The following is a 27,769-nucleotide window of genomic DNA, read 5'->3' as shown; positions in this document are numbered from 1 at the left end:
CTGAAGTAGCACATCATATGAGCCATAAATTTCTTTAAAACCATTACAGGTTTTATAACATATTACCCATCTGTGCTTTTGAATTCTCAAACACACAAACAACAAAAAGCTTTGTTTCATACTGGCCTTACTTACAAATGTTTCTTACCATGATTGGCTTGCCCTGAAATGTTTTCACTTCTTCTCTCAAGTATTTAAAAGCCTATTAACAAAGCAGAAAGGAATTTTCATTAGCATTCAAACATTTCACTAAAGCCACCTTTATTTTATCAAGAGAGTTTGGTATTAGCAACTCTCTCTAAACTAAACAACGAAAAATTCTGAAGGTGATTCCATTATGCAGGTGATAAGGAATGGAAAAGTAAAAATTGACTGTAGATTACCTACTATGGATTATTGAAAACGCACAAAATTCAAAACAAAACCAAAATGTCACTACATATCAATTTAAAAATGCTTCAGACAGCTTTCCTAGATGAAGCACTGGGGAAAAAAAAGGAGGGGTGATGCAGCCGGTTAGCTCAGCTGGTTAGAGCGGGTGCTCTTAACAAGGTTGCCAGTTCGATCCCCACATGGGCCACTGTGAGCTGCGCCCTCCACAACTAGATTGAAACAACTACTTGACTTGAGCTGATGGGTCCTGGAAAAACACACTTAAAATAAATAAAAATTAAAAAAAAAAAAAGTGAGTGGTTTTAAAATGCCATTAGATAGGTTTTTGTTTCAAAGTAATACTACTTATCTTTAAGTGGAACATGATAAAAATTAAAAGTAAAATCACTGTATCAAAATTCTAAGAATCAGAAAGGAAGTTGTATATTGAGGGCCTAATATGTATCAGAAATATTAACTACTGAATACATGATTCCCAATTCCCACATTAATTTTAAAACTATGTTAACTTTTTTATTGATAGAAAACAAACTGTTCTTAAATTGAAACTGAAAAGGCTTTAGGAAGATGATCGGAAAGGAAACCAATTAATAAACAAAACCAAAAAGGTGAACAAAGTGCTCAACAATCTTTACAAACAGTACTGAAGGCACACATTTTCTCAATCAAAATATACCACTACTTCTTTTACTAGCAGGACTTGAAATCAGAGAGAAATTTTTTTCCTCACCTCTTGTGCATCTGTGTCTGACTGGAAAGTGATATACCAGTTGCTATTGTGTGCAAACTCACAACTTATCACCTTGGGACAGTTTTCATTTTTGAACAAAGCTTTCACTTCCTGAAAAAGAAAAACTTTAGTTATCTAAAAGATATATCGATGGCTGTATTTTTCATTTCATATCATTTGGGCCTTTCTTTTTCGTTACTTGTTAACTGTTTATGCCTTCTGCCCATCTTTCTATTGAGAGCAGATGATGTTCTGGAACAAAAACATACAATATAGTTATAGAATAAATTTTGTATGTGATTTAGCAATGGAATCTTATTTTATAATCAGCAAAGCTGAAGCATTTCACTCCTAGGGGCATTTGCCTTAGAGTAAAATTTCTCCAGTCTTGCCATTATCAAAAAAAAAGGTATGCCTTCCATTAACATTTTCTAGGTGCTATTTTCATGTATTCTCATTCAATCCAGGTGCTTTGTCTACATCAGATTGATTCATAGGCATGAACTCTTGTGCAGAAATGTCTTCTCTTTTCCATAATTTTTGTAACTGAACTAAATAAAATTCCAACAAATATATGGATTAGGAAAAAGATAGTTACCAAAATTCAGAAATAATTAACAGTTAATAACTTGAAGTTTATAAAAGAAAAGAAAAAAACTGGAAGTGAACATTAAGAATCCCTAAAACATTAGAGAAGAAAAGGAAACAGTATCTGCTGAAATACCATCCAGGGTAAGACACTTATTTATTCCTGAAAACAACCCTGTGTTCAAGATTTTATCATCTCCCTTTTCCAGTTGAGGAAATGGTGGCTCAGACTGTTTAACCTACCCACAACTACCACAAAGTGAACTCAAACCCAGCTTTGTATGTCTCCAAACTCCATTTTGTCTAACACCTATTTGAGTTCAAGAAATTTAGTAGTAACCAATAATTCCCAAATATCAAAAGAATCTGATTTGGTTAAACTGTCCCACAAAATACCATTAGGTATCAATTAAAAAAAAAAGACAATTATTAAGCTGATCGGACAATCAACATGACAACAGTGAAGCCTAACCTGTATTCTAACTCCCTCAAATGTTGAACTCACCGTCTCTACTCGGGATGAAATTTCTTAAGTCAAATACTATTTGAAATAAGTGATCAACTAGCTGAGTTTTGTGACATTTAATGAAAGTGTTAAAATAACACCAAGTTCAGTTAATAAAATTCCCATCCACTCCAGATTTACATTTTTGGAGCACTATCTACAGAACTATTAGACTGTCTGCCACCAATTAATCTCTACCTTTCAAAAATCCATAGATATTCTCCAAATATTTGTAATTCCCTTAAAATGTATAATGAATTAATTTATTGAAATCTTAGTTAAAACCTTATTTGCAGCTTTTATCATTTTTCTTTAGGAAGAGGTATGCTCATAGATTTATTTTCCCAAATATAAGAAGTCTGGATCTAAAGTAATCAACAATTTATTCCACTTGTGAAGAACCTTTAAGGTCAAAACCCAAATCCGTTCATTTTCATTTCAATTTCAGTGATTACTGCCTAGCTAGTCATTTGCACTTCCTTTACTTTTTTTAAATGAACATTATGTTGATGATTTCGTTCTTTTATTTACTGTTTTTCATGTGGCTGAGCTCCTTAAGAAATCAGACTATGAATTACAATAATTATAAAAATGATAATGGCTAATCTTGGAGTATTTTATATGCAACATACTGCTCTAAGCTCTTTATATACTAACTCAATTCTCACAACAATTTTATGGTCCCATATTACTATTATTCCATTTAACAGATGAGATTTGTTAAATAACTTATCCAAGGTCATAGAACTAGCAAATAAAAAAAGCTGGAGTTCAAATCCAGGCAGTTTGGTTGTAGAGTTCAGGCTCGTATACTCTACATTGTTTCTTAATATTGCAAATACTCTTACCATTCTGCACTCTTCCGTTCAGTTTGTTGCTGTGGACATATAATTCATAATTTTAAATGAAAGCTCTATCTAATTAGAGAGTTTCTTTTCTAATTTCTCTTACTGTTTCTAAGTTTAGGAAACTCATTCTGGAGATATAATACTGGACAAAAATATTAACTTCTAATGTGTCAAATTTGTTAGGTAGCAAGAGTCTAAATTTTTTAAAAATGGTTAATCAATTACCATATACCAGTTACTAAGTAATACTTCCCATGTCTAATCTATTAAGCCTTAACATGACAACTTAGTGTGAAGCTATGTGGCTTGGTAGTTAAGAAACATAGGCTTTGGAACCAGAGAGATCAAGTTCAAATCCAGACTCTGTCCTTTTATCAGCCCATGTGTCCTTAGGCAAGTTATTTAACCATCCTATGGCTGTTAACTTTGTAAAACAGGCAATAAAACCTTAGGCTTTAAACAACTAAAGTACGTTGCACAATACTAAGTAGAATCTATTTATTAAACAATGTTGGTATACACACATTATTGCAGAAAAGGGCCTATTTCTGGATTATATTGTGTCATTTAAATATTATTTTATTTTTGTACCTGTACTATTTTATCTTTATAACTATAGCCTTGCTTTATATTTGCTAACCAGTAGGGTTAGTCCTGGCCCATTAGTCCTTATTCCTATTTTTCTTCTTCATTCCTCAGTCTGTTCTTTCCGACGAATCCTCAAATTCCCCAAAGAGCCTATTTATATTTTAACTGCCATTCAGTCGAATCAGTAACTTGAAAGTTACTCCCACTGCAGTACTCAGTCTTCCCTCCTTAGAACACAGAATTACATTTTCTCCCTTCCTCTGCACCATTCTTCAAGTACTGCAAAATTTACACAACAAATTCGTATTTATCCTAGTCACAGTAATAGAAATGAGGGCATTGAGATACTTTGCTGTTTAGCTTCTCCAATTTAAAAGGTAAAGGATATTTAGCTTTAACAATGCTTAATGATTTACCTACCTCTATTGGTGTTGTTTCAGGAATCTCTCTAAGAATCACAATGCAACGCTTATGACTTGGTCTCACTTTCTCTCCCTTCTCATCAACTTGTACCATGGGAGAAGCTGAAATTTAAAAAAGGGTTTAATTCAAAAGTGACAAATAGAGACATTAGTGCCATTAAAAAGCTCACTTCTATTTCCAACTGAATAAATTAGCAGAGGCTAATATCCTAAAGAAATTAAGTTGTAGTATCAAAGATTAGTTACAATAAAATATTTTGAGATTAATATGCAAAAAACATTGTCAAATGCTATTCTTTGAATATTCAGAGTACCTACTTTGTGACTTGGCACTAGGTTGGAGTTGGAAGAAACCCTTCAGGGAGCATACAACACCTATCTAATAGGGCAATTTCCCTATATACAATTTCCAAATTCCTTACTTCAAGAGAGAACAAAAACCAGTGTACTTGCATTAGCCAACCCGTACTCTAGGAAATGTAAACAGCTCTAACATGTCAAGAAATTCTTTTAAAAATTATAATTTAAGAAGCACTTAAACCAAGAATTATGTACAAATGATTATAATCTTTCCTTGATTTTAACATATTTACTTACTTACTACAACAGAGACCCAGAAGCCATCTTTTAGATGCCAATTTTGAGGAAATACTGAAGACAATACTATATAGTCAAAACTTTTATTAGGTTCATACAAAAGTAACTGCGGTTTAAAAGGTTAAAAATAATTACAAAAACCACAATTACTTTTGCACCAACCTAATATTTCCAGTCCCTTCAGAAAGACAAATATGCTACATGTCCCTCAACAGGCAAGTACAAAGAAAAAGGAAGTAGTTAAAAAAAAAAAAAAATGGCTTGGGTATTAGTGCTAGGTTCCAGCCCTTAGAGGTGAGGGGTTCTGCTCGTCTCGGCCAATTTTTTTATGTTGAGAAGATTGGGTCATTTTAAGAAATGTCTGTACAAACCAATCAGATATTTCATAAATGTGTTTAGCATTCTGAGAATGGAAACCCTCTACCCCCATATAGTAAGTCTATTATTAGACTTGCTATATTTAACTTTTAAATATTTCCAAGAACATATTTCATATAAAAGTGAAGATGTGCCTTTATTCAATCAAGCAGTTAACAAAACCCACATAAGAGCGGTTACCAAGAAATACTGATAAAAGATACAAACACCAGTAAAAATTCTTAGAAACTCAACCTGAAACTATAAATTCTTTACCAAATTTTAGAGCAGTTTTGTGAAACTGTAGGTTACAACTCTTTAGTAGGTTGTAAAATAAATTTAGAATAAAAGAAATGAGTTCACTGCAAGCATTTAATATTAATCTGTGTAACTAACATTTCAGTTGTGTGTGGTTGTGTGGCGTATGTGGTATATACGAACTGAACCTCCATGTATAATATACTTCTTCTTGGGTTCAAATGTTTGAAATAGATTGCTTTAGAGGGTGTGAAAATGACACACAAAGCTTTCTAATAGCTCAGAAAACAGATTTAATTGCTAATATGTGTGACTGGGTATCAAGATGAACAACCAAGGTGTCGAATTGACACAGAAGCTATATACCAGTCATTAAAAATAAATTATCGAAATAGAATAGCAAAAAATAGGGAGTTAAAAACAATTCCCTGTATGATCAGTAATCAAAAGAATATTTAACTTTTTGACTTGAAATAAGCTAAAAGGTATGATTTACATACATCTCAACACTTCGAGAATTAGATCAGGGTCTGTGGTTAGCTTTTTTATTTCTTCCATGTTGGCAACAGTCCAAATTGGGATAAATTGATCACTGTCCATTTGAGATATCAGGTAAAGATCCTTTGACAAATTTTCTCTGAAAAAAATAAACAGAAGCAACAGTCCTATAAAACAAACAATTTCTTAAAAGCACCCCTAAAACAGTGCCTTATTCACTTTTGTCATTAAGTCTAGGAAACCAAAATTATGCGATCAGAAATAAGATAGTGAACTATGAAAACACATAATATATAACAGATATATTCTAACAACTTCCAGAAAGTTTTTCAATCCCCAAATACATTGGGCTCAACAGTTCTGAATAAGGGGTTTTATGGAATTATACTGATATGGAAAGAAACTTAGTATTACATTTAAAAGTATGTTACAAAATATTATATATGGTATAGTTCCAGCTTATAAATAAATACTTTATCATTGATGTTAGAATATGCAGTTTAAACCATGAGCTGGGGCAGGCCTGGTGGCTCAGGTGGTTGGAGCGCCATGCTCCTAACGCCGGTTCAAATTCCCACATGGGTCAGTGAGCGGCGCCCTCTACAGCTAAGATTGTGAACGTGGGCTGATGAGTGCTGCCATGAGCTGCCTTGGGCTGCTGTGTGTTGCTGTGAGTGGCCAGCAGCCGGCAGGGCTGCTGTGAGCGGCCCACCAACTGACAATTGACAACCGGCGACCAACTGCCTCAGCCAGAGGGAACGCAAGGCTCATGATACCAGCATGGGCCAGGGAGCTGTGTCCTACACAACTAGACTGGGAAACAACGGCTTGAACTGGAGGAGGAAGGCGGAGGGAGATTTAATAAACACGCTTCATTTTTTATTTAAATTTAAATAATAAATTTACAACATTTAAAATTAAGACAAAATTCTTTAAGATACGAACACTTCTAACTTACCCATAAAACCATATTTAACAAACTGAAGTAAAATCAAATTCATATCTTATTCACATCAAATCTTTGAAGCAGTCTGATTATAAATAGCTGGAAGTCTGCCTAAAAGCCACCTTCTCAGTGACCACCCTATTCAAACTGAAACCACCTAAGCACTACTGATTCCTCTTCCCCTGTTTACACTGCTCTATTTTTTTCCATAGTGCTTATCACTTAACACATTTCTAAGTTGATTACTTAATATGCTTATTGTTTTGGTTCCCTTACTTACTATGTTTATTGTTTTGGTTCTCCCAGCCAGAACAGAACACAGGTTCCATGAAGGATCTTTGTTGTTCAAAAATGTGTTTCAAAGCCCTAGTGATTGGCAGAGTAAGGTCAAAGGCCCTTCCATTCAAATTTTATTAAAATAGAGTAGTAGTTACTTTTTTAAGGTTAGAATTGTCAACAGGTGGTGGTTATTTGTTTTGGTAAGGAAAAATAAGAATAAAGAAGACACTAGTAAAGGTTAAACTCACTTTAGCACCAAAGAAGGAACATGCTAATATCACCCTAATCAATAAGATATTCTTGAAGAACTTGAAAATAAGACAACTGTAAATATAATATTTGCATAACTAAAAAGTTATATCCTAAATCAACTCTGGCTTTCAGCAGGTCTATTCTTAATAAAACTGTGTGCAAAATCCTTAAAGAAACAGTACCTCACAGAAGTCAAATTAATTGATGTAACATCTAAGTGTGAATATTCATGACTAATATCTGACAGGTAGTAATGGCAATTTTGCTGAGCTACAAATGTCAATTACCCAGCTGGTTTGAACTGTATCACAGCTTTGAATAGAATGTAGTTGATCCTGATAAGCAAGAGCTCCCACTGCAACAATCAAAAAAGTTTAAATTACAAAAGTCATGTTTTCAATGATAAAGGAGAGCTGTGGAAGCTACGAGGACAAAATGAAATTCCAGAAAGATGATCTTTTTTTCCAGAGGGCATTTGCAGATCCTGGACCAGAGGGAAACCAGCAGAACTTTCAGGAGTTGCAAAGTACTGGCATTATGAATTGGAAACTAAAGGAGCCCCCAACACACAACTGTTTACTTTAAGAAAGATGATGAAAGATCGGGAGCCAGGTTTAAAAAGCAGAGTAAAATCTCTGTGGTCGTGTGGAAGTTCCAGTGGAAGGAGGAGCCTTGCATCAAACATAAGATAGATAGGTCTCTGCCACAAAACATTTGCCATATTTGAAGCTGTATGGAATAAGAGGCTAAAGAGCTAATCTAAAACCTCTGAAGAACACAACTAAATCTCCCTTGGTGTTTCAGGACTGAGGTAATAGAAAACTGCCAACTTCTAAATCAAAAGCCTGAAAAGGTCATGCCTGAAGAACAGACATAAATTAAAGGTGGACGGAGTCTAATTAAAATGGCTGCTCAGCCCTGACCCAGATTAATTCCTGACTAAATTGAAGCAATCAATTTGCTTCTGCCTACCAGAAGAAAGTTCAAATCTTTTCTTGAGGGAAAAATTGTCACTTGCAGTTTCTAGCTTCTTTTATATGTAATGTCCAGCATATAATCAAAATTTATAAGATATGCAAAAAGGCAGGAAATTATGACAGAGAATCAAGAGAAAAAACTCTGAATATAAGCAGACACAAAATGATTCAGTTAGTGGGCACAGATTTTAAAATACCTATTACAATTATGTTACAGAAAATGAATTGTGTCATAGGCATACCTGACTAGAGAAAAGAAAAGCCAGAAGGTTCTTGCTTTTATTCTACGGCCTGTACTAGACTAAGAAGACAAAGAATAAAAAGGAGGGGAAAGAAAGGGAGATATGCAGGATGAAGAATCAATTAAATCTGTCACGGGTGTATTATGTGTAAATATATGAAGTCTAATAAAATGCAGGTTTCTAGCTTGAAAAACTGGTTCACTACCTGTCACCAGATATAGGAAAAATAGAAAGCATTACATTTGCATGCATATCCAAACCTCTGTTTTGGAAGGGGCAGTTTTACATATTGAAGTTTTATGACACCTAAGCTATAAATATATCTATATGTCTTATACGACACCTTAAAAGGTTTGCCTGAAAGAACTCCTTATTTAATAGAAGACATTGGTAATATAAATTCCGTGCTTATCCACCTACCTTGCTAAAAATAACTATGATCCAAGGTTATAAAAGCCAACTAGAAAAAATATAAATTAAGAGATAATCACTGTTTTGAGAACCCTAAACCTGAGTATGTTCATAGGAAAAGTCTCCAAGAGAAATTTCATTATCTTTCTACTGAGAATAGATCCTTTGCAAGTTCATCTTGGACATCCTGAAATCTAGTTTAAGACATTCACGTATACTGAAGAATGATATAAAATACATCACTGAAGGAAATAAAACCATCATTCTTCCACTCTATTTCACAGATATTTTACATTTACTAACCAAACAATTCAAAAAAGGAAAACTATCAATTAAAAAAATGATAGTGAGGGTGGCTGGTTGCTCAGTGGTTAGAGAGCAGTGCTCATAACACCAAGGCTGCCGGTTCAATTCCCACATGGACCAGTGAGCTGCGCCCTCCACAACTAGATTGAAAACGACTTGACATGGAGCTGATGGGTTCTGGAAAAACACACTGTTCAATAAATAAATAAACAAAATGATAGTGTACCGTGAAAAACAGAATTCTAATTGTTTCTTCAGACATTCTTTTAGGTCTTCTGTAGAAATTGCTGAATTGCTTTCTCCTGGTGGTAGTAAACAAGAGGGAAAAAGTTACTACCAAATTACCAAGGTGGTAAACATTACCCATTGTTGAACTGAGAATAAGTTTCAAAATATGCATAAATTAAACTCATCACAGCTGTATAATTAATTATTTTTAGAATTTAGATAGCTCAAAGTCTAAATTTCTTTCAACCTGTCTTTCATTCTTTAGATAGATTTCACATAAGTTTAATAACAATTTTATCAAATAATTAACAAAGCACCATTTATACTAACATACTTGGCTAGCATATTATAAAATACTACAATACCTCAAAAATGTGAAAACTATTTCTTTGATGAAAACTCAAAGAACAAAAGTAACAGTAATCTACCTCAGCGCCACTGGTGGCGGGCCCAAGTCCTTCTGATCGAGGCCCAAAAGAAAAACAAAAAACAAAAAAAGTAACAGTAATCTAAACTTGAACACAGTAACTAGTTAAACAAAGTGGGATATATATATATATATATATATATATATATGTATAAACATACGTGTGTGTATAGAGAGCGACTCACACACATATTCATGTTATTGGTAGTAAACTTGGTGTTAGTCACATTCTTTAAACTTCTATCTCTTAATATTCTTTCCATTCCTTAATTTTAGAGCTCATTGGGAATATTTAAAGCACTCAAACATCCTAAAGGATCGGACCAACTCTGTAATAGTCCTCTATGCTTTCTATTATTTAACCCAGAACATGAGACTTTTTTTCAGACTTTTTTTCCACGACTCAAGCCTGGAAAACCATCACTCTCTTATTAAACTCTCACACAAAACATTAGACTCAAAGTATATAATCTGTCCTATTCTTAAATAGCATTAATAATTTATTTTAAGTACAGAGAGAATAGGATGTATATGTAAAGATAAGTTTTGTACATGATTTTACCACTACCTTATCTTATTACTCAAGATTCAAAGTGATATAAGATATTAAACTAATTTCATTAAAATGAACATAAGAAGCATCTATTTCTATGTATTAAATAAACTTCATCCACCCAAATGCTAGCTAAATGAGCAATAACTTCATTTAACTTCTCAATGTCATTATAGCAAAATTATTAAAATACCAACTGGTTGCCACATCAGTTAAACTAATTGTTCAATAGCCAGTAGTTAGGTATATTATGACCATAAGTAGGGAGTAGAACCGATCACCTTAAATTATCATATGGAAATACCACCCCATTCCACTTCAGAAATCAAATTACAAGCCAACAGACCTTAGAAATCTAGTCCAAGTATTTATAATAAATAAGGAAATTGAAGTTAAAGGTTTATATGCCTTCACAGAAGTCAGAACTAAGCAGTGATAGAAATGCCTAACTTCTCCATCCCGTTATATTTATTTTCCAGACCCTTTAGAAATTAAAAAAATAAAGTTAAGCAGTTAAGGTCTGTGGTCCATTTTTAGTTTCTTTTAAATTCCATACATTTAAATCCAATCAAATACTAATCCCTGTCAATTAAATGAATGCAAGAAAAATATAATTCACAAGTTGAATTATAATAGGACCGTGTTTTTAACACAGCCTTTTCCTTAAAATTAATCCCCACAATCCCACATTTATAAATGCATTTCACACTGACGAAAGTGATGGGAAAATTGATAGAACTTTACAATGCTCACAACTAACAGACCAAGAAACTTGGACCCTATGGAAGATTGCAATTTAGGTCCCTTTTAACTATTTTGACTATTTTTTCCCTTTTACTTTAATTTACACTTTCCTTTAATAGGATATTTAAAGTAAATATTCTTTTTCAATTACAATGTTTTTGTTAGGTCATCTGAAAACAGTATTTATAGCAATCACCTAATATTTCATTAACATAAACTTCTTTCCAAATAAGAAAATAAAATGATCAACGGCATAGGTTTATTAGAACAATGATAAGAAGACTTGCACACTGCTTTCTCATTTTATCAATAAAACCATAAAGTTTACCAGAAACGTCATATATTTGGTAACTCAGATCTTCTGGCCCTAAAATCATTCCATCAGTTGATTCTTCAATGCCTGTAGAATTTCTTGTGGTTTCACAAGATGAATACATTACTTCATATTCCTTACACATATCATCTGAAAGCTCTGTATTACCTGTACGAAAGAAAACATAGTGAAAATAAATAGGAATTCTTCAAATCCTATCTTTAGGAACTCTGTAACAAGAATTCAAGGAATTCTACTAGTTGGGAAAATGTCTACATGGTTTTAAGTTAAAATGTCTCTTCCCAAGGGAGATATATTTTGATGATTATGGATAAACTAAAATGATTAATAATATAAACTTATATAGCACTATCTACGTATCAGACAGATTCGTGAACTTTATTCATTTAATTCTCACGAAATCCTATGGCAAAAGTTATTATTATTAGTATTGTTTTACACATGAAGGACACAGGATGGAGAAGTCATTTGCCAAAGGTCAAAGAGTGAGTAAATAGCATTGCCAATGATGCGAGATCAAAACTAATTTATAAATACCACATTATAAATGAGCTAAATGCTGGACCCAAAGATACGAGTACAGCTATGATTTGAAATTAGTGACAATTCATTCATACTAGATATGAGAACTGTATACAAACTACATGTTAAATACTTATAAATATATTTAATGAAATAATCAAAGGATGTACCCAAAGTTCTATAAACTGGTTTGGCCACATGTTTAACCAAAATGTGATTTGTTCTGATAAAATATTTCGGACTTACCCTCAGGATGGGACCCTGATGTGGCTGCTGTTTCATGCCAAGAGCTTTCAGTTCCATGAGTTACTGGGGTGGCATCAGTATTTCCAGGAGGAATTTCTTGCCATACTTTGGCATTAGGATTTAAACCAGTTCCTTTAGATGTTACCTGCTAAATAATCAAAGGATCTATTTGTAAATTTTAAAAGGCAGTGCTCTAAAAGTACAAATTTAGATATAAGACTTTTCCATCACTTAAATGTGAAGAAAACCTCCAATATTAAGTAATTTAATAATGATTAAATATTAAATATTTTGTTTTAAGCTCAACTTGAAAATATGTCTTTTTAAGTAGATGAACTTGAAATGTCTATATAAAATTTAACTACCTACCAATAAAAAAACTTCTCTATAAAATACTGTTAATGTAGAAATACCGCTTTTACATCGACCTGCTCGCAAATGTCATAAAACTTATTCAAACTTTCACATATCTTTGACTTTAGTGTGTTTGGGTACCTAGAGCAGATTTTTGAATTATCCAGAGTGATTTTCCAAAGTATATACTCTTTATTGCCATCCACGCTGTGACAGAGATCTCGTGAGGATGAATGATTCTATCACTGGAAATTTCTTCCCAAGTCAAAAACATCAGTTTGCCTTACATTAGAATGGCTTTTCCATTTGTCCTGAAATTGTATATCCTTAATGTCCACAACAAGACTATGTAACATACCGTATTACCGTCTAAAGTGATCTTTTGCATACATCATCTAATCACAGACACAGGTGAAAAGTAGAAATGGCTTATAATATGGAGAGTGGGGAGAAGAGTATTCAAAAGATGGAGAGAGGAAGAAAACAGGATACAAAAACATACTTCTCTCACCTCATTCAAGCAAACAGGGGTTGATCCTTCAAAAAGAGTTTACTCCCTTCCCAGAAAGTTACTTTTAACTGCCGTCTTAGCCACAGGCTCCTCCCCCGATGGCAGGCACCAGAGGGTGGATGCAAAGGGTAAGGAATTAATTATTCAAGCTTATGACCTGCAAATCCTAGGGATTCAGCTTTCGTGAAAAATAACTGGTCCACACTGAGCCATTTACCAGGAGGTAGTTATAAATTCTGCGGACATGGAGGGAGTTCTTACAACTGACACTGGCTCGTGGGGTAAAAACAAAAAAATCAGCCTTTAAGGTATCACCAACACCCAAATATGGCAAACGAAAGCAGGACTCTGAGTAGGCAGAACTGCAGTCCCCAGGGTTGCGGAGAAGACTCTGGGAGGCCTAACTGTACTTCATGCAATTATGTCCTATGAAATTCCTCTATTAACCTTTTAATCTAATAAAGCATTTTTTACTTGAGTTTCCATACTGTGCAACTACTATGACTAACATGACTTAAATGTATGAACCAATGAAACATTGTTTAGTTACACTTTACAGCTTGCCATTATTTTTTGATTGCTCATCAACTGAAATCCATGTCAAGGTTCATTCACATTTTGGGAGCAAGGCTGGGACTGAAATGGGGGTGGGAGTGCTTACTTCAGCAGCACACATGCTGAAATGGTGATGGTAGTGGCAGTATTTTATCTATCGCTGACACTGTTTAGAACTGGCAGATACAGGATAGTAACAACATAGCCTTTTAGTCCATTTATTACTTTTAAATGCTCTATCGACAATACACCCCTTTTCTGCCTTCACCACAGCGTACCCCCACTTGGCCTTTAGAAGTGAGGCGATTTGGGAAGGTAGGTACAGCTTAATTTCTGACTGATAGCCAAAAAAACCCTGAAGACATTGTGATAGCCTAGCCTTCTGCCATGTAAACAGCATTTAATTTGATATTAAGCATTTTAATAGAAGAAAATCTATGTAACTACTTACCCTCTCTCTCACTTTCCTTAATTCTGAGAATACCAGTTTTTTTCTACCTAAGAAAATGGCAAATAATAAAGACTACAACTCTCAAAAAAAAAAAATCGAACTTCTGAATCTTGATAAATACAATGAAAAAGTAAAAAAACTCATTAAATGAATAAAATCTATGCATTAAAAAGATACAGAGAAGGAACCATATACCTACTAGAAATACTCCTAACTTATAGAATTGTTATGCAGAGTAGTATGTGGCTTTAGTAAAGTAAAATAGGAATTATTTCAAGGTAGTTAATAATTATTACCTAAACATATAATGGTTGAGGCTCTAGAATCCCACTTGAATTCAAAACCCAGCTCTAACATTAACAATTGTATGACAGTGAGAAAATTTCTTAACTCATCTGTCATCTGAGTTACGGCTGTACCTCAGCTGTAAACTGAGGTAAGAATTCCTTACTTTAAGAACTAAATTGTACTAATACTTGAAAGGCAATTAACACTCATTATAAATACCCTGTATCTTTTTTTACAAAGCATGTTGGTTTTGAATAGGAGGTAATTCGGCTGCCTCACTACACAAACACTACTGCATTCTATCAAAATAACTGCAAGGTGAAGTTAAAAGTTATGTCATAGAAAAACTATTATGTCATAGAAAATTAGCTTTGAAGAAACACGCAAATCACAAAAGATAGGTGGGTGACTAGAGAATATAAAACCAACAAAAAACTAAAAATGAGCCTAGTAAAATAAAATTCTAGGAAAAATACATACATATGTACACAAATATGAAAATAAAATACCATTTTGCATTTATCAAATTAGCAAAGCACTTAAAAATAATTCCTATGTTGGCATAAAATTTGCAAACTCATTCTTTACTGGAGATTGTATAAAATAGTGCAACTCATTCCTACATATTAACAATGTAAGAGCCAAGATATGGAATTAAGCCAAAGTCAGATGAGGACAAAGGAAATTATGACACTCACTGGTAAAGTACTACACAGCCATGAAAAATTATAAAGATACATTACCGCATTTCATAAAATCTAAAAGGACACTAATATGTCGGAAAAAAATCATTTGTTAAACTGACACACCAAATATTTTAAGATGTATCTCAATTTTCAGAAGTTACAATGTGCATCTTTTAGGGTTGATGAAATATGAAACACATCAAAATGGTAAATACTTTCACACAACATAGTGAAAAAACCCCATAACCACCATAACAAAAGCAAATGTGTTAAGCAATGCTCTGGGCCAGGCACTGTGCTGAATGCTTTACATTTCTCATCTCCTTAAAACAAAAACAAAAACCGTATGTACTAGTATCTCCCTTTTACAGGTTATCCTATGAGAAATAATATAACCAACTAAAGACATGTAGAGTTTAAATATGAAGTCAGTATTTACCATACAATGATCACAACTCATAAATTATTACAACTACAAAAAGTACATAAACACGTGGATATGAGCTAGAAAAGAACAACATGATCTGCTACAATAACCAGATCAGAGACTTCTCTCCCTTGTAAAGCATTTCATTAATAAAGCATTCTATTAAAATACTGCTGCAAGTTTTAGTCATAAAAATATGAAACTTGGCCGGCCCGGTGGCTCAGGTGGTTGGAGCTCCGTGCTCCTAACTCCAAAGGCTGCCAGTTCGATTCCCACATGGGCCAGTGGGCTGTCAACCACAGGGTTGCCAGTTCAACTCCTCCAGTCCCACAAGGGATGGTGGGCAGAGCCCCCTGCAACTAACAACGGCAACTGGACCTGGAGCTGAGCTGCGCCCTCCACAACTAAGACTGAAAGGACAACGACTTGAAGCTGAAAGGCTCCCTCCACAACTAAGATTGAAAGGACAACAGCTTGGCTTGGGAAAAAGTCCTGGAAATACACGCTGTTCCCCAATACAATCCTGTTCCCCTTCCCCAATAAAAAAAAAAGAAACTTAAAAAAAGCATATTACATCTATTAAGAATTTTTCAAATCACAGCATAAATGTGACAGTTTACTATATTAAAATCAAATATGTTGTGCCTTTTGTGCCTCTGAGTGTGTATACCATTATTTTAGTTTTATACCAGTTACTATTTATTTAAATTTACATAAATGTTGACTATTTCCTATGATCATCATTCTTTCTTGCATTTCAGACCTTTCTTCTGGAATCATTTTCCTTCTTCCCCCAAAACATCACTGATCGATTTTTTTTAAGTAAACTCTCAAATTGTGATTTATCTGAGAATACCTTTATTTTCACCCTCTACCACTGCTGTATACAGAATTCTTGTTAGGCACAGATTCCCTCTCAGCCCATTAACAGACATCTGCACTGCCCTATGGTTTGTAGAAATCAGTCTAGCTGTCATTCCTAATCTCTTTTATCTCTAGTTGCTTAATCTCTGCCAAGTGTTTTGCAGTTTTATAATCATAAGTCTACGTGTGAAACTTTTTAATTTATTCTACTTGAGATTCACTGAACTCTTTTATCTGACGCATTTTTCATCAATTCTGTAATATTCTCAGTCATTATCCCTTCAAATACCGCCTTTCCATCAACTGCTCTATTACTTCCTTCTGGAACCCCAATAAAATATTTTATACCTTCTCGATCCCATGTTCCACATCTTTTTGTACTAATTTCTTCCCCATATTCAATCTCTTTGCCTTTCTAAGAAATTGCATTCTGAGCAATTTAAGATCTTTCTTTCAGTTCATTAATTTTCTCTTCAGCTGTTTCTAAGACGTGTTCAACTTGTCCAGTAAGTTTCTAAGTTCTCTTTTTATATATTTGGTTTTCTAAAGTTCCTCTTGGTTCTTTTCTCAAACAAATCTAATCACAATGTTTTGTCCTCAGTATCGTCCTTCCTTTAAGCACATTAAGCATTCTTATAGCCTATATTTGATAATTCCAATTATCTGCAATCTTTGAGGGTTTTGATTGGTTGTTTCTGCTACACCATGCTCACGATTATTTACATGCTTTATGATTTTACAGTGTAAGCCCATTTTCCTTGGAACTTCATTTGTGGGAATTTTAAACATTACGTTTAAACTGTGCTCTTCACAAGAGGACGTTTTCTTTATGGTAGATGACTGCGTAGTAGGAAAACTACCAATCTGGTATCCCTTTAAATTTTCAAGATGGGTTTTTTGGGGAACAACAGGTAGTGTGAATTTTGCCCTACTTTAGCAACAAAGGATTTGTGGATTATTAGGGAAGTCCTCTCCCCAGCAACCCAGAGCCAAGGCTAAAAGTGACAAGTTTCCTTTTCTCTGGGAAAGCTCTCCCCTCCCCCCCACCAAGTTTACCTTCTGTTCTGCGCTCTGCGTCTTTAAGGATCAACAGATGGGTAGCCCTTGGGTTTATCGCCTGCTTATCTCTCTGGATCAGTATTTTGATGTTTTTGGTTTGAAGATTTCATTTGCTTACTTACCAGCTTTAAGCTCTCCTTTAAAAATGTTTTGAAAATATTTTAACAAACATTTTGTTTTTGTTAAGCCATATTTAGGCCAGGAGCAGAAACCTTATCTTAAAAGCCATCTTGTCTTGATCCTGTCTTGTTTTATCTGCTAGGGGCCTGTGAGCAGCCTGGTCCAACAGGGGACCTGGGGCCAAGGTGTGGAGCTGGAGGGCTTGGTCACGCCCTGAAGCCCTCGGTCAACGAAAACCCCCTGAAGCACTGAAGGGGGGGAACAGCCTCGTTCACCTCCTCCTATAAAAAACCATATACCTCTTTGCTCAGGGAGGTTAAGGCTTTTCTAGCCTGACCTCCTGCCACTCAAACACGCCAAATAAATTCTAATAGACCAATTTTGGTCTCCAGCAACTCATTCCTCTGGCCGTGCCTAACAGTTTTCAAGAATATCTAATTCATAATATATCTAAAAAAAGTACCAATATTGTCTTAATAAAGCTAACTTGAAGTATAATTCCAACAATTGAGAGGCAACTATGGTATGGCAGAAAAAAATACAACTTTATTTTGCCACCCAGGAATTATGGAATTATTGGCCCCCGTTTTCCCATTTTACAAAACATAATGCCTACTCTACCAAAACTCCTTATAGTTTCAACACACCTTGTGCACCTAGCTTCATTTGTTTGGGTCACTACTTCCTTCTTCCCTCTTGCCATTTGTATAGAACCTCCATTTGGTTTCTGTAATAGTTCATTTAAATATGTGTTCTTTACAACTACCGTGTTTCCCTGAAAATAAGACCTGGCCAGACAATCAGCTCTAATGCGTCTTTTGGAGCAAAAATTAATATAAGAAGACTTCTAAATTTTGCTGCAAAAGACGCATTAGAGCTGATTGTCTGGCCAGGTCTCATTTTCAGGGAAACACGGTAGGCAGTAGGCTCAGGAAGGCAGACTTTAGGTCTTCCTCTTCTATTTCAGTTATTAAATCAGGCGAGGGTAGATCTCCAACTGTCTATTTGAATAAAATAGTATAGGCATATGCGCAAAAAAAGTGAATTAATGTTTAGTAACTGTAATTACCTTTCTAGCACGCCAGACCATCAAACTTGATGCACATTTCCTTTTTTTAAAGTGATCTGTGTTTAAAATGGAAGTCTTATGTCACAGTGCTTCTTGGCTTTTTGTGTCAGAGCTGCTAAAAACTTTTACAATAACATCAAAACCAGTAATAAAATGCCAAACTTTGCAGGGGATCAGAAGTACCTTTGAAGTAGCATCATTTGAATAATCACATCAAAATCTCAGCTTATAGATGTTAATTCACAATCACCTCATATCAGAATTAGCTCTAGGAAGAAACCAACTAGTTTTCTTATAGTATCACCAGGCAGCCCTGCCAGGACAGGTACCAGGTACTATTTAAAAATCTCTACAGAGCAATTTTAGAAAGCAAGTCATGTTTGTATTTGTCACTATGCAGACATGCGAACAATGTGTACTGTATCAAAAGGATCTTATCAAGGATTTTTATCAGTCAGTATTCAAGATCCACTCTGGCTAAATTAGAGAAAGGTAATTTATTAAAGGATAGTGTCACTGTCACTAGAAGTGCTGGGGGAAAAGAAAACAACTGATGGAAAGATAACATCACCCAAAATAATGTTGCAGAAACAGCTTGATGAGGAAATCACTATCCCTGGCACCACCAAACACTAACCATCAAAATTCAATTCCATTACAACCTTCACCACTGCCAGTACCAAAGCCACTTCTCCACTGGAGAACCTTGCAACTAGTAACTCCACAGCAAACTGACCACCTCCACTGCCTCTCCTGCCTGCAAAATTAAGTCTTGACTAGAACACTTTTTTCCTTCCATTGTGAATTTTCAAACAGAAGTCATCTGTAGGTGTGTGACTAGCGGGTCTGAGGTAACATGTTTCATCTCCCTAGATAGTAAACGACAATCTGGAAATTTGAGTTTTGATTAGTATGTACCCTAGACAGCCCTGGCTCATAACATGGCACTTCTGCAAATGTAGAAATCTGCTCCAAAATTGGGAGGCCCCAAATATGACAAATATTCACTAAAAGAGATTAAGGCTAATATTGAACATACAAAATATATTATGCCATATATACTTAATTTATAAATAAATACCCAAATAGTGGGGGAGTATGATAAAAAAAGTTACCTTTTACTGATGGGATGTATTATTCCATTAAGCACTTAATAATCAACAAAATAATTAACTAGATGATTTTTAGCAGCATACTATCCAGAAATATGATGTGTCCCTTGCTAGTAGCGCCAATAATCAAAGCGCGTGGTCTATGGCATATAGACAAGCAGCGCCCCTAGGCATGTTTATATTTTCACTAGCCTAGGTAAGAGTAAAAGCCAACATACACTCATATGAAAAGTGTTTTAATGCATGTTCCTCAGTGAAAAGAAAAAAATCAAGTTGCAAAATAGTTAAGTACTTTGTTTTATCATTTATGTTAACAAACACATAAAATCACCGTACAGATAAATTATTGGTATGCAAAAGCAGAAAAGGTCTGGCAGGTTCCAAGACCAACTTATAAACAACAGAACTACAAATTACTAAGCTATTTGCCAAGCAGGGGAAAACTATAAAGGACAAGCAAGAATAGCTAATTACAGGGAATATGTACAAAGGACAAGCAAGAATAGCTAATTACAAAGTATCATTTTTACCTATTGAACTACTTATTGAACTACTTAAAGCCATTTTCACAACTATAAAAAGAAACAATCAGTTCACCACTGTAAATCACACAACTTTTCTAAGAGTTGGCAATTTTTATCAAAAGCCTTAAAAATATACATATTTTGGTCTAGAAATTCTACTTATCAGAAAGTCTGCTCAAACGATACACAAAAATATGTAAGAATGTTCACGACACTAATTTTATAATAGTGGAAAATTAGAAACATCCAACTGTTAGAATGTGAATGTTTGCATACCCCCCAAATTCATGTTGAAATTCTGATGCCCATTGGGAGGTGCTTAAGGTATGGGAGTGGAACACTCACAAATCGGATTGCACTACTGCCCTTCTGAGAACCCTAGAGCTCCCTAGCACCTTTCACCCTGTGAGAACAGAGAAAAGGTACCAGCTATGAACCAAAAGTCCTCACCAAACACCAAATCTGCTGGCACCATGATCCTGGACTTCCCAGAAATCAATTTCCAATGTTTATAAGCTACACAGAGTGTGATACTGTTAGAGCAGCCCCAAATGGTCTAAGACCCCAACTGCAGAGGATTTGTTCACTAACTTTAGTCCAGCCATTTGAAGAATATCCTTAAAACTAGACTGGTATCTAACTTCACCAGTATATAAAACTGGTGAAATCTGAATAAGTTCTGTGGACTGTACCAATATCAATTTGCTGGTCTTTACATCATACGACAGTTATGCAAGGTGTCCATGGGTAAAAAGTACATAGGACCACCCTGTATATTTTGGGGGCCAACTTCTTGAGAATCTATAATTGTTTCAAAATAAAGTTTTTAAATATTATAGTAGACATGGAAATGTTCACAGAAACTTTGGGGGGGAAAAATAAAAAATTCCTATCCTATTACAAAAATGATTTAATTTTGTGAAACGATGTACAAACAGAAAAGACTGGAGAAACTAAAAATCAGTGTTATCACTGATTACTTCTGGGCAGCAGCATTTTTATTTTCATTTTTTGCTCTTCTGTATTTTTTTACAATTAACATCTATTACTACAATCAGAAAATATATCATGAAACATTTAAGATCCAAATAAAAGACATATCAACTGGTAAAATCACTCTTGGCAAGTGACATAAAACACTATTGTCTTCAAAGAAGAAAGCTTATAGAACCTACCAGCTGATAAGAAAAGCACAAACAAGCAAAAAGAATTCACAGCAAAAAGTATCCCAAAAACTAATAAACATGGAAAAATGTCCAATTACACTAGTCATTGAAGAATCACAAAATAAATTATTTCATTTTAATCTACATAGTGAATTTTCATAAATGAGAATGTCTGATGCTGAAAGAGATACAGTAAATTGGGCAACAGTACAAACTGTCATTAACACTTTTGGAAAGTAATTTGTCAATATTGACATGAAAAACTTAAAAAAATGTTCACTCTGACCCACTACAGTGAATTTTAGCCTAAGGGCTTTATACACAAGAGTGTCCTTTATAAAATTACTCAACATAAAGAAAAACTGAAAACTAAAAATGTCCATCAAAAAAAAGTTGATGTTTTTCTGTAACAAATACTTTAAAATGACACCATAATGAATCTGTCAATTTAATTAGAACAGAGGCTTATTTTTTCATTTAAACTCTAGATAACCACGTTTGACTCATCTTTTGTCTAAAGTTTAATAAAGAACTCCATGAAAATCTTTATCTCTTCCACAGAACTAGAAGCCCTTGAAGCTACAGAAAATATCTATTAAAGAATGAAAACTGTCCAAGTGATTACTGAAACTACCTGCCAACACACACACAGTATGCAAACACTTAGGCATTCTCAAAAAAAAAAAACCTTCAAATTATCAGAACCAAGAATTAGGGGAAAATCACCATAAATGTGGTGAAGCCATCTCTTTGATCATATACATAACCGTATTTGTTTTATTTACCTATTTACTATCAAAAACAGAAATCTCATGCTACTTCACCCTAAAAATGCTGAAAAACAGAAACAAAGTGTATAAATTGATTAAACTTATTTGCTTCATGGCAGATCGATCATCCAAGTTTAATTTTGATATCTCCAATATTGAGAGGACCACTAAATTACAAGCACTTAAAAAAAACAGACAGACAGACACAAAACAAACACCTGTCATTTTATCCAGTATAAAACTTCAGGGTCCTAACAAAAGATGCTTAGGAGTATTTTATGGAAAGTAAAAATGAAAATGAAACTGGGAAATTTTCACCCATTCTGACAGAGGATAATAACAAACATTTAGGAAACACTTATTTCAGCTCCATAACAACTTCAGTTAAATACCATTATCATCCACATTTTGCAGATAAGGAAAAAGTTACTTTGCCCGAAGGTCATCTGGCTAGTAAGACAGAGCCAGGATTTGAGCTTTGGCAGTCTGGAGAATAATATGCTACAGTGGCTCTTAGCCACTATATCACAGTTGCCTTAGAGAAAAGTTTTAAAACCACTAGTTACATACACTTAAGGAGTATTATAAATCTCCTCACCAAGCCAAATGGTCCCTGGTCCCAGCTCCGCCTAGAGTGGCTAATAATCCAGAAGAAATAGATACAGAAAACAGCCACCAGATAAGAACTATGTAGGGTCCCCAGGGCAGAAGTCAATTCAGCTTTGCAGGGCCAAGGTACAGTTAATTTTCAGTTTAAAAATAAAAAATAAAAAAAAGATAACATTCATGGTAGTTTATGTAAAAAAAAAAAAAAAAGTACCCTCTAGCACAAAGCATTTATCCTAACCTGAACTGTTTCATCTGCAACCTACCCAATGGCAGTGACCTTGTTCATGGTCACTGCTCTTTAGTCCTTAAACAATGACTAGCATGCAGAAGGCCAACAATAAAATCTGTAGAATGAATTAACATATTAACATATGCTATATGAGCATTTCTCAAACTTTACTGTGCATAAGAATCATCTAGGGATCTTGATAAAATGCAGATTCCAATTCAGCATCCAGACACAGGGCCAGAAGGTTTGTATTCTAACAAACCCCTGGATAAAGAAAGTTTGCTGGGCCTGCCTGGTGGCCCAGGCGGTTAGAGCACCGGGCTCCTAATGGAGAAGGCCCTGGTTCAATTCCCACATGGGCCAGTGAGCTGCACCCCCTACAGCTAAGACTGTGAACAACAGCTCTCCCTGGAGCTGGGCTGCCGTGAGCAGCCAGAGGTTGGCGTGTGCTGCTGTGGGCTACCGTGGCTACGGTGTGTCGCCGTGAGTGGCCAGCAGCCAGCTCCTGTGGGCTACCATGTGACACCATGAGTGGCCGGCATTGAGATGCTATGTGCTGCCGTGGGCTACGGTGCGCTGCCATGAGTGGCCAGCGTGAGTGGCCGGCAGCCATCGTGAGCAGCTGGCAACCAGCGAGTTACTGAGAATAACACCAGCATGGGCGGGGGAGCTGTGTCCTACACTAGACTGAGAAACAACAGCTTGACCTGGAGGGCGGGAGGAAGCGGAAGAGGAAGAAAGTTTGCTGCTGATCTGGGGCTCCCACTCTGAACACCTAGCAAGGTAACTGGACCACCCTACGTCATTTCCCCCAAGCTCTCCAAGTTGTCAAGAATCAGAATTCACTTACTCTCCACTGTGGAAGAAAATCTGAAGTTTATTCATCAAAAAAGATATTACTGCTGGTCCTCTAGTTTCAGAGGCAAAGACAAGACATATATCCATTACTTATCCCCAAATTCCCATTACTACAAGTAGATGGCATCTGACAATTGCTTAAAAAATAAAACAAAACTAAGACCTCTCTTGATTAGTGGCTTAACTTAGGGGGTCATAGATTGCAATGAAAATATAATCAAAACTTAAGACTTCTCCCTAGAAAGTTCTACATGAGATTTAAGAGCCCCCTTATTAAAGATTAAGAACCCTATTAGTAGATATTTATCATTTAAATAATTTAATTAGTCCTCAAAATACTGAGCCATTTTACTCCAAAATGGGTATCTGATAAAGCAAATGGCTAACTATACAAATGAACTAAAAAATCTCACTAATATCAACATTAAAAAACAAAATAATCCTTTCCAGAAAAGGGCACCTTTTAATTCCTAGCGTGTGTAGTCAAATCAGCAAACTATGTTACTTTCAAATGAAAATGACCACAAAACTGAGATGAGTTATCTTTCATAAGTATATATGAAAGCAGCAGCTCATATACAGTGTTTATGTATCAGATACTATTCTAAGTGCTTTACATTAACTGTAAATTCTCTTAGCAACCATGAGATAGATAGTAATATTATCCCCATATATTAGTATTATCCTCAATTTACAAATAAGGAAACTGAGAAACAGGTTAAACAACTTGCCCAAGGTCATATATAATTAGAAAGTGGCCCAGCCTGAGCAGGCAGCCTGGCCCCAGAGTCCACGTTCTTAACCACACTTTTATACAACCTTGTGTATAAATGTCTTATCATTATTACTCAACCACTGCTCTTTTGTTTTTTTTTTCCTTCCCCCAACTCAAAAGGCTAGGATAATCCTATTTTTCTTACTTTGCTCGACTACAAATTTTTGTAAATCCTATAAATTTGCATTTCCCATAGCCAATTCAGCAACAAATATTTTAGTACCAACTTATGTACACTGTGTCGCTTTGTTAACGATGGAAAAAAACTGCCAATAAATACACAGTGAATCTGATCTCTTCTGAAAAATTAAAAATTATCATACAAACTAGGACATTTTCAAGATGAAACAGGGTGAGACATCTGTTCCACAAAATAGGTATGCACTGTGACTGTCTAGGACCAAACTACACCTGTTGTGTAGTTTGTGGTGTCTAGTGATATAATACTGGCCAATTATGTGCTACAAAAACACTGATTACTCCTGATGTTTCTGCCCTGACACAGAAAATGCTTTTCTCTTCTCTCAATAATCTAGAAACCAAACAACACTTAACTCCTCATCCTTGGAGTCTAGCTTTTGCCAACAGCTCATACCCTACCCTTAGTCATATTTATGTAAGGTATTCCTTTGTCTTTGGTTTAGAGCCCGTCATTTATAAATACTGAAGTATTTCCTGAACCAAAGATCGGTTCAAACGGTTTGACAAGGCAACAGACAAGGGAGGAAATATGAGTAAGTGATATTCAAAAGTTCCTTTTTCTTACATCTACTTATGTTTATATATTAGGAAAAGACATTTTTTTCCCAAAAGAGCAAATATAAAGGTCCTATTTGCATTTTATAATTTATATTCTTTTAATTTTTGCATGTAAATGAGTCTATTTTAATATTACTGCAATCTTTATCCTTATTTTAAAAGTTTTATTTGTCTAATTGAAACGATACTCTTAATCTTCAAAAAAATTTTTTTAATAAGGTTATTACCCTGTTTGGCTTACCTAGAATCAGAGCAAATTAGTAACAAGGCTGGAATAAGTACTCAAAAACTTACACATCTCTTAAATCAGTGCTATCTCACTTGTTATAGCAATCACCAGTGCTATTATCATGTAGTTTGGATAATTTCCAAACATATTTAATATATAAAGCACAAATTTCAGTCATTTTTGAAGGCAACTACTTACATACTGGACAAATTACATCACAATAGTTACTGTGACGATCCTGTGATAGTGTCTGTCAAACCCTTGCCCACCTACATTGTTACAAGGCTTAATACATAAGCACCACAAACACAACCCAACTCTGTCAAAAGAAATTATGATTTGAAACATTCATGTCTAGTGTTAAGGTTCACTTCCCCCTGAACAAACCCAAATTGATACAAATTAGTTGAGTACCCATATTTCTAGTTACTGGTTTTTCACATAGTGTACTTTAAAGCACCAATAGAGTACTTTTATATCTTTATGTTCACTTCTGAGCATTTTATTCCACTTTTCACACTTCAAAAATAACTTCTACTTCACTTTCAGTCCATTATATCTAAAAATATTTTATTTGAAAATGTTTTTATTCATTTTTAAATTCTGCATCAAGTTCCAATAAATTGCTTAAAAACCACTCAGCTATACTCATTTATAATTCTTCTTGGCAATCATTTCACAATTTGTTTAGACAGTTTCTTCTTTTCTAAGTCACTTAAAAAAAATCATTTCCTCTAATGTATGGTGACGGAAAGAGAACTGACTTTGGGTGGTGAACACATAATGTGAGATATAGATAATGTATTACAGAATTGTACACCTAAAATCTATGTAACTTTACTAACAATTGTTTAATTAAAAAACAATTTCCAATCAGTAATATCCAATAGCTGTTTATAAGTGATTATTTAAGTTAATGGGATTAAAAACTGAGTTCTGTGCTTGAAGTGAAAGGTGGTAATCTATGATTACTGTAATATAAAATTAATGAAAAATTATCTAGGCAAATATCCCACTATTTTCAGACTAAGGCTAACCTAAAATGTAAAATGTTATCACCTAAAAAAAGCAAAAAACCTAGGAAATCAGATAACTTGTTTTTTAAAATTATGTAAGATCTGGGAGGGGGCACTGGGGAGTTATTTAATGTGTACAGTTTCAGTTTTGCAAGATGAACAGTTCTGGAGATGGACGGTGGGGATGGCTGCACAACTATGTAAATGTACTTATTACCACTGAACCGTATGCTTAAGATGATAACTTTTGTTATGAGTATTTGACCATAATTAAAAACAATTTTTTTTTCATTTTTTTTTAATTTATTTATTGGGGTGACAATTGTTAATGAAATTACATAATTTCAGGTGTACAATTCCGTATTAAATCATCAATAAATCCCATTGTGTGTTCACCACCCAGAGTCAGTTCTCCTTCCATCACCATATATTTGATCAATTAAACAATTTTTAAAAGTATGAGTTTTTCTCTTAGTCTTTTTTTATTAAAGTTTACTGGGGTGACAATTGTTAGTAAAGTTACATAGATTTCAGGTGTACAATTCTAGTGCATGAGTTATTAAAGCATCTTAAGATGCATAAAAGTCATTGCTACCTAAATAAGTGGTTGCAAGTATTCATTTTCAGGGAAAAACTCAGAGACAGAAACCCAATTAAAACACACACACACACACACACACACACACACACACACACACAGAGCCAAACAACTAGAGCAGATATAACTGGCTGAAAATATTAGAGGGGAGAAAATGATCTGAAAAATGAATAAGATGTCAGCAACCATAAAAAACATGAAAAAATTGCAACCTGTCTCCTTGGTGCTCAAAGATTTAAATAACTCACTAGCAGCCAGAAGAAGAAAGCTGTTTCAAACGTATAGAATTAGTTTTAATAAAATTTATGTTGGGACATGTTTCACAATTTTGTGAATTATCCAAACATAAATTTACCTCTTTCCAGAAAGCCAGACATTGTGTCTCCTTCAGAAGAGGTGAGAAAAAGACAATAAACTACTGAAGTCAATATAGCCGTATGTCCGTAAGACCAAGTTAAAAAAAGTGACATCTAAGTATTACTTAAAATA

At 34.6% G+C, this 27,769-nt stretch overlaps 1 protein-coding gene across 13 annotated transcripts in view; it reads right to left on the bottom strand.

Annotated features, from left to right (window-relative positions):
- The window catches only part of LARP4 (La ribonucleoprotein 4), a 62,226-nt gene that overhangs the window by 31,345 nt on the left and 3,112 nt on the right, over positions 1-27,769 (bottom strand). For 10 of the 13 annotated variants that reach the window (XM_081059145.1, XM_081059147.1, XM_081059137.1 and 7 more), the window contains 7 exons: positions 12,252-12,399; positions 11,478-11,630; positions 9,424-9,499; positions 5,787-5,923; positions 4,073-4,176; positions 1,124-1,234; positions 149-202 (listed from right to left, as the gene is read on the bottom strand). In XM_081059145.1, the coding sequence (XP_080915271.1) occupies positions 149-202; positions 1,124-1,234; positions 4,073-4,176; positions 5,787-5,923; positions 9,424-9,499; positions 11,478-11,630; positions 12,252-12,399 (783 nt within the window). The remainder of the gene's footprint in view (positions 1-148; positions 203-1,123; positions 1,235-4,072; positions 4,177-5,786; positions 5,924-9,423; positions 9,500-11,477; positions 11,631-12,251; positions 12,400-27,769) is intronic. The other 3 variants (XM_081059144.1, XM_081059146.1, XM_081059142.1) reach the window with 1 other exon arrangement.

The sequence above is a fragment of the Rhinolophus hipposideros genome (genome assembly GCF_964194185.1).
Source record: "Rhinolophus hipposideros genome assembly, chromosome: 9".
Classification (NCBI taxonomy): Eukaryota; Metazoa; Chordata; class Mammalia; order Chiroptera; family Rhinolophidae; genus Rhinolophus; species Rhinolophus hipposideros.
Note: the sequence above shows the minus strand (reverse complement) of the source record. Positions and strands in the feature narration are given on the sequence as shown.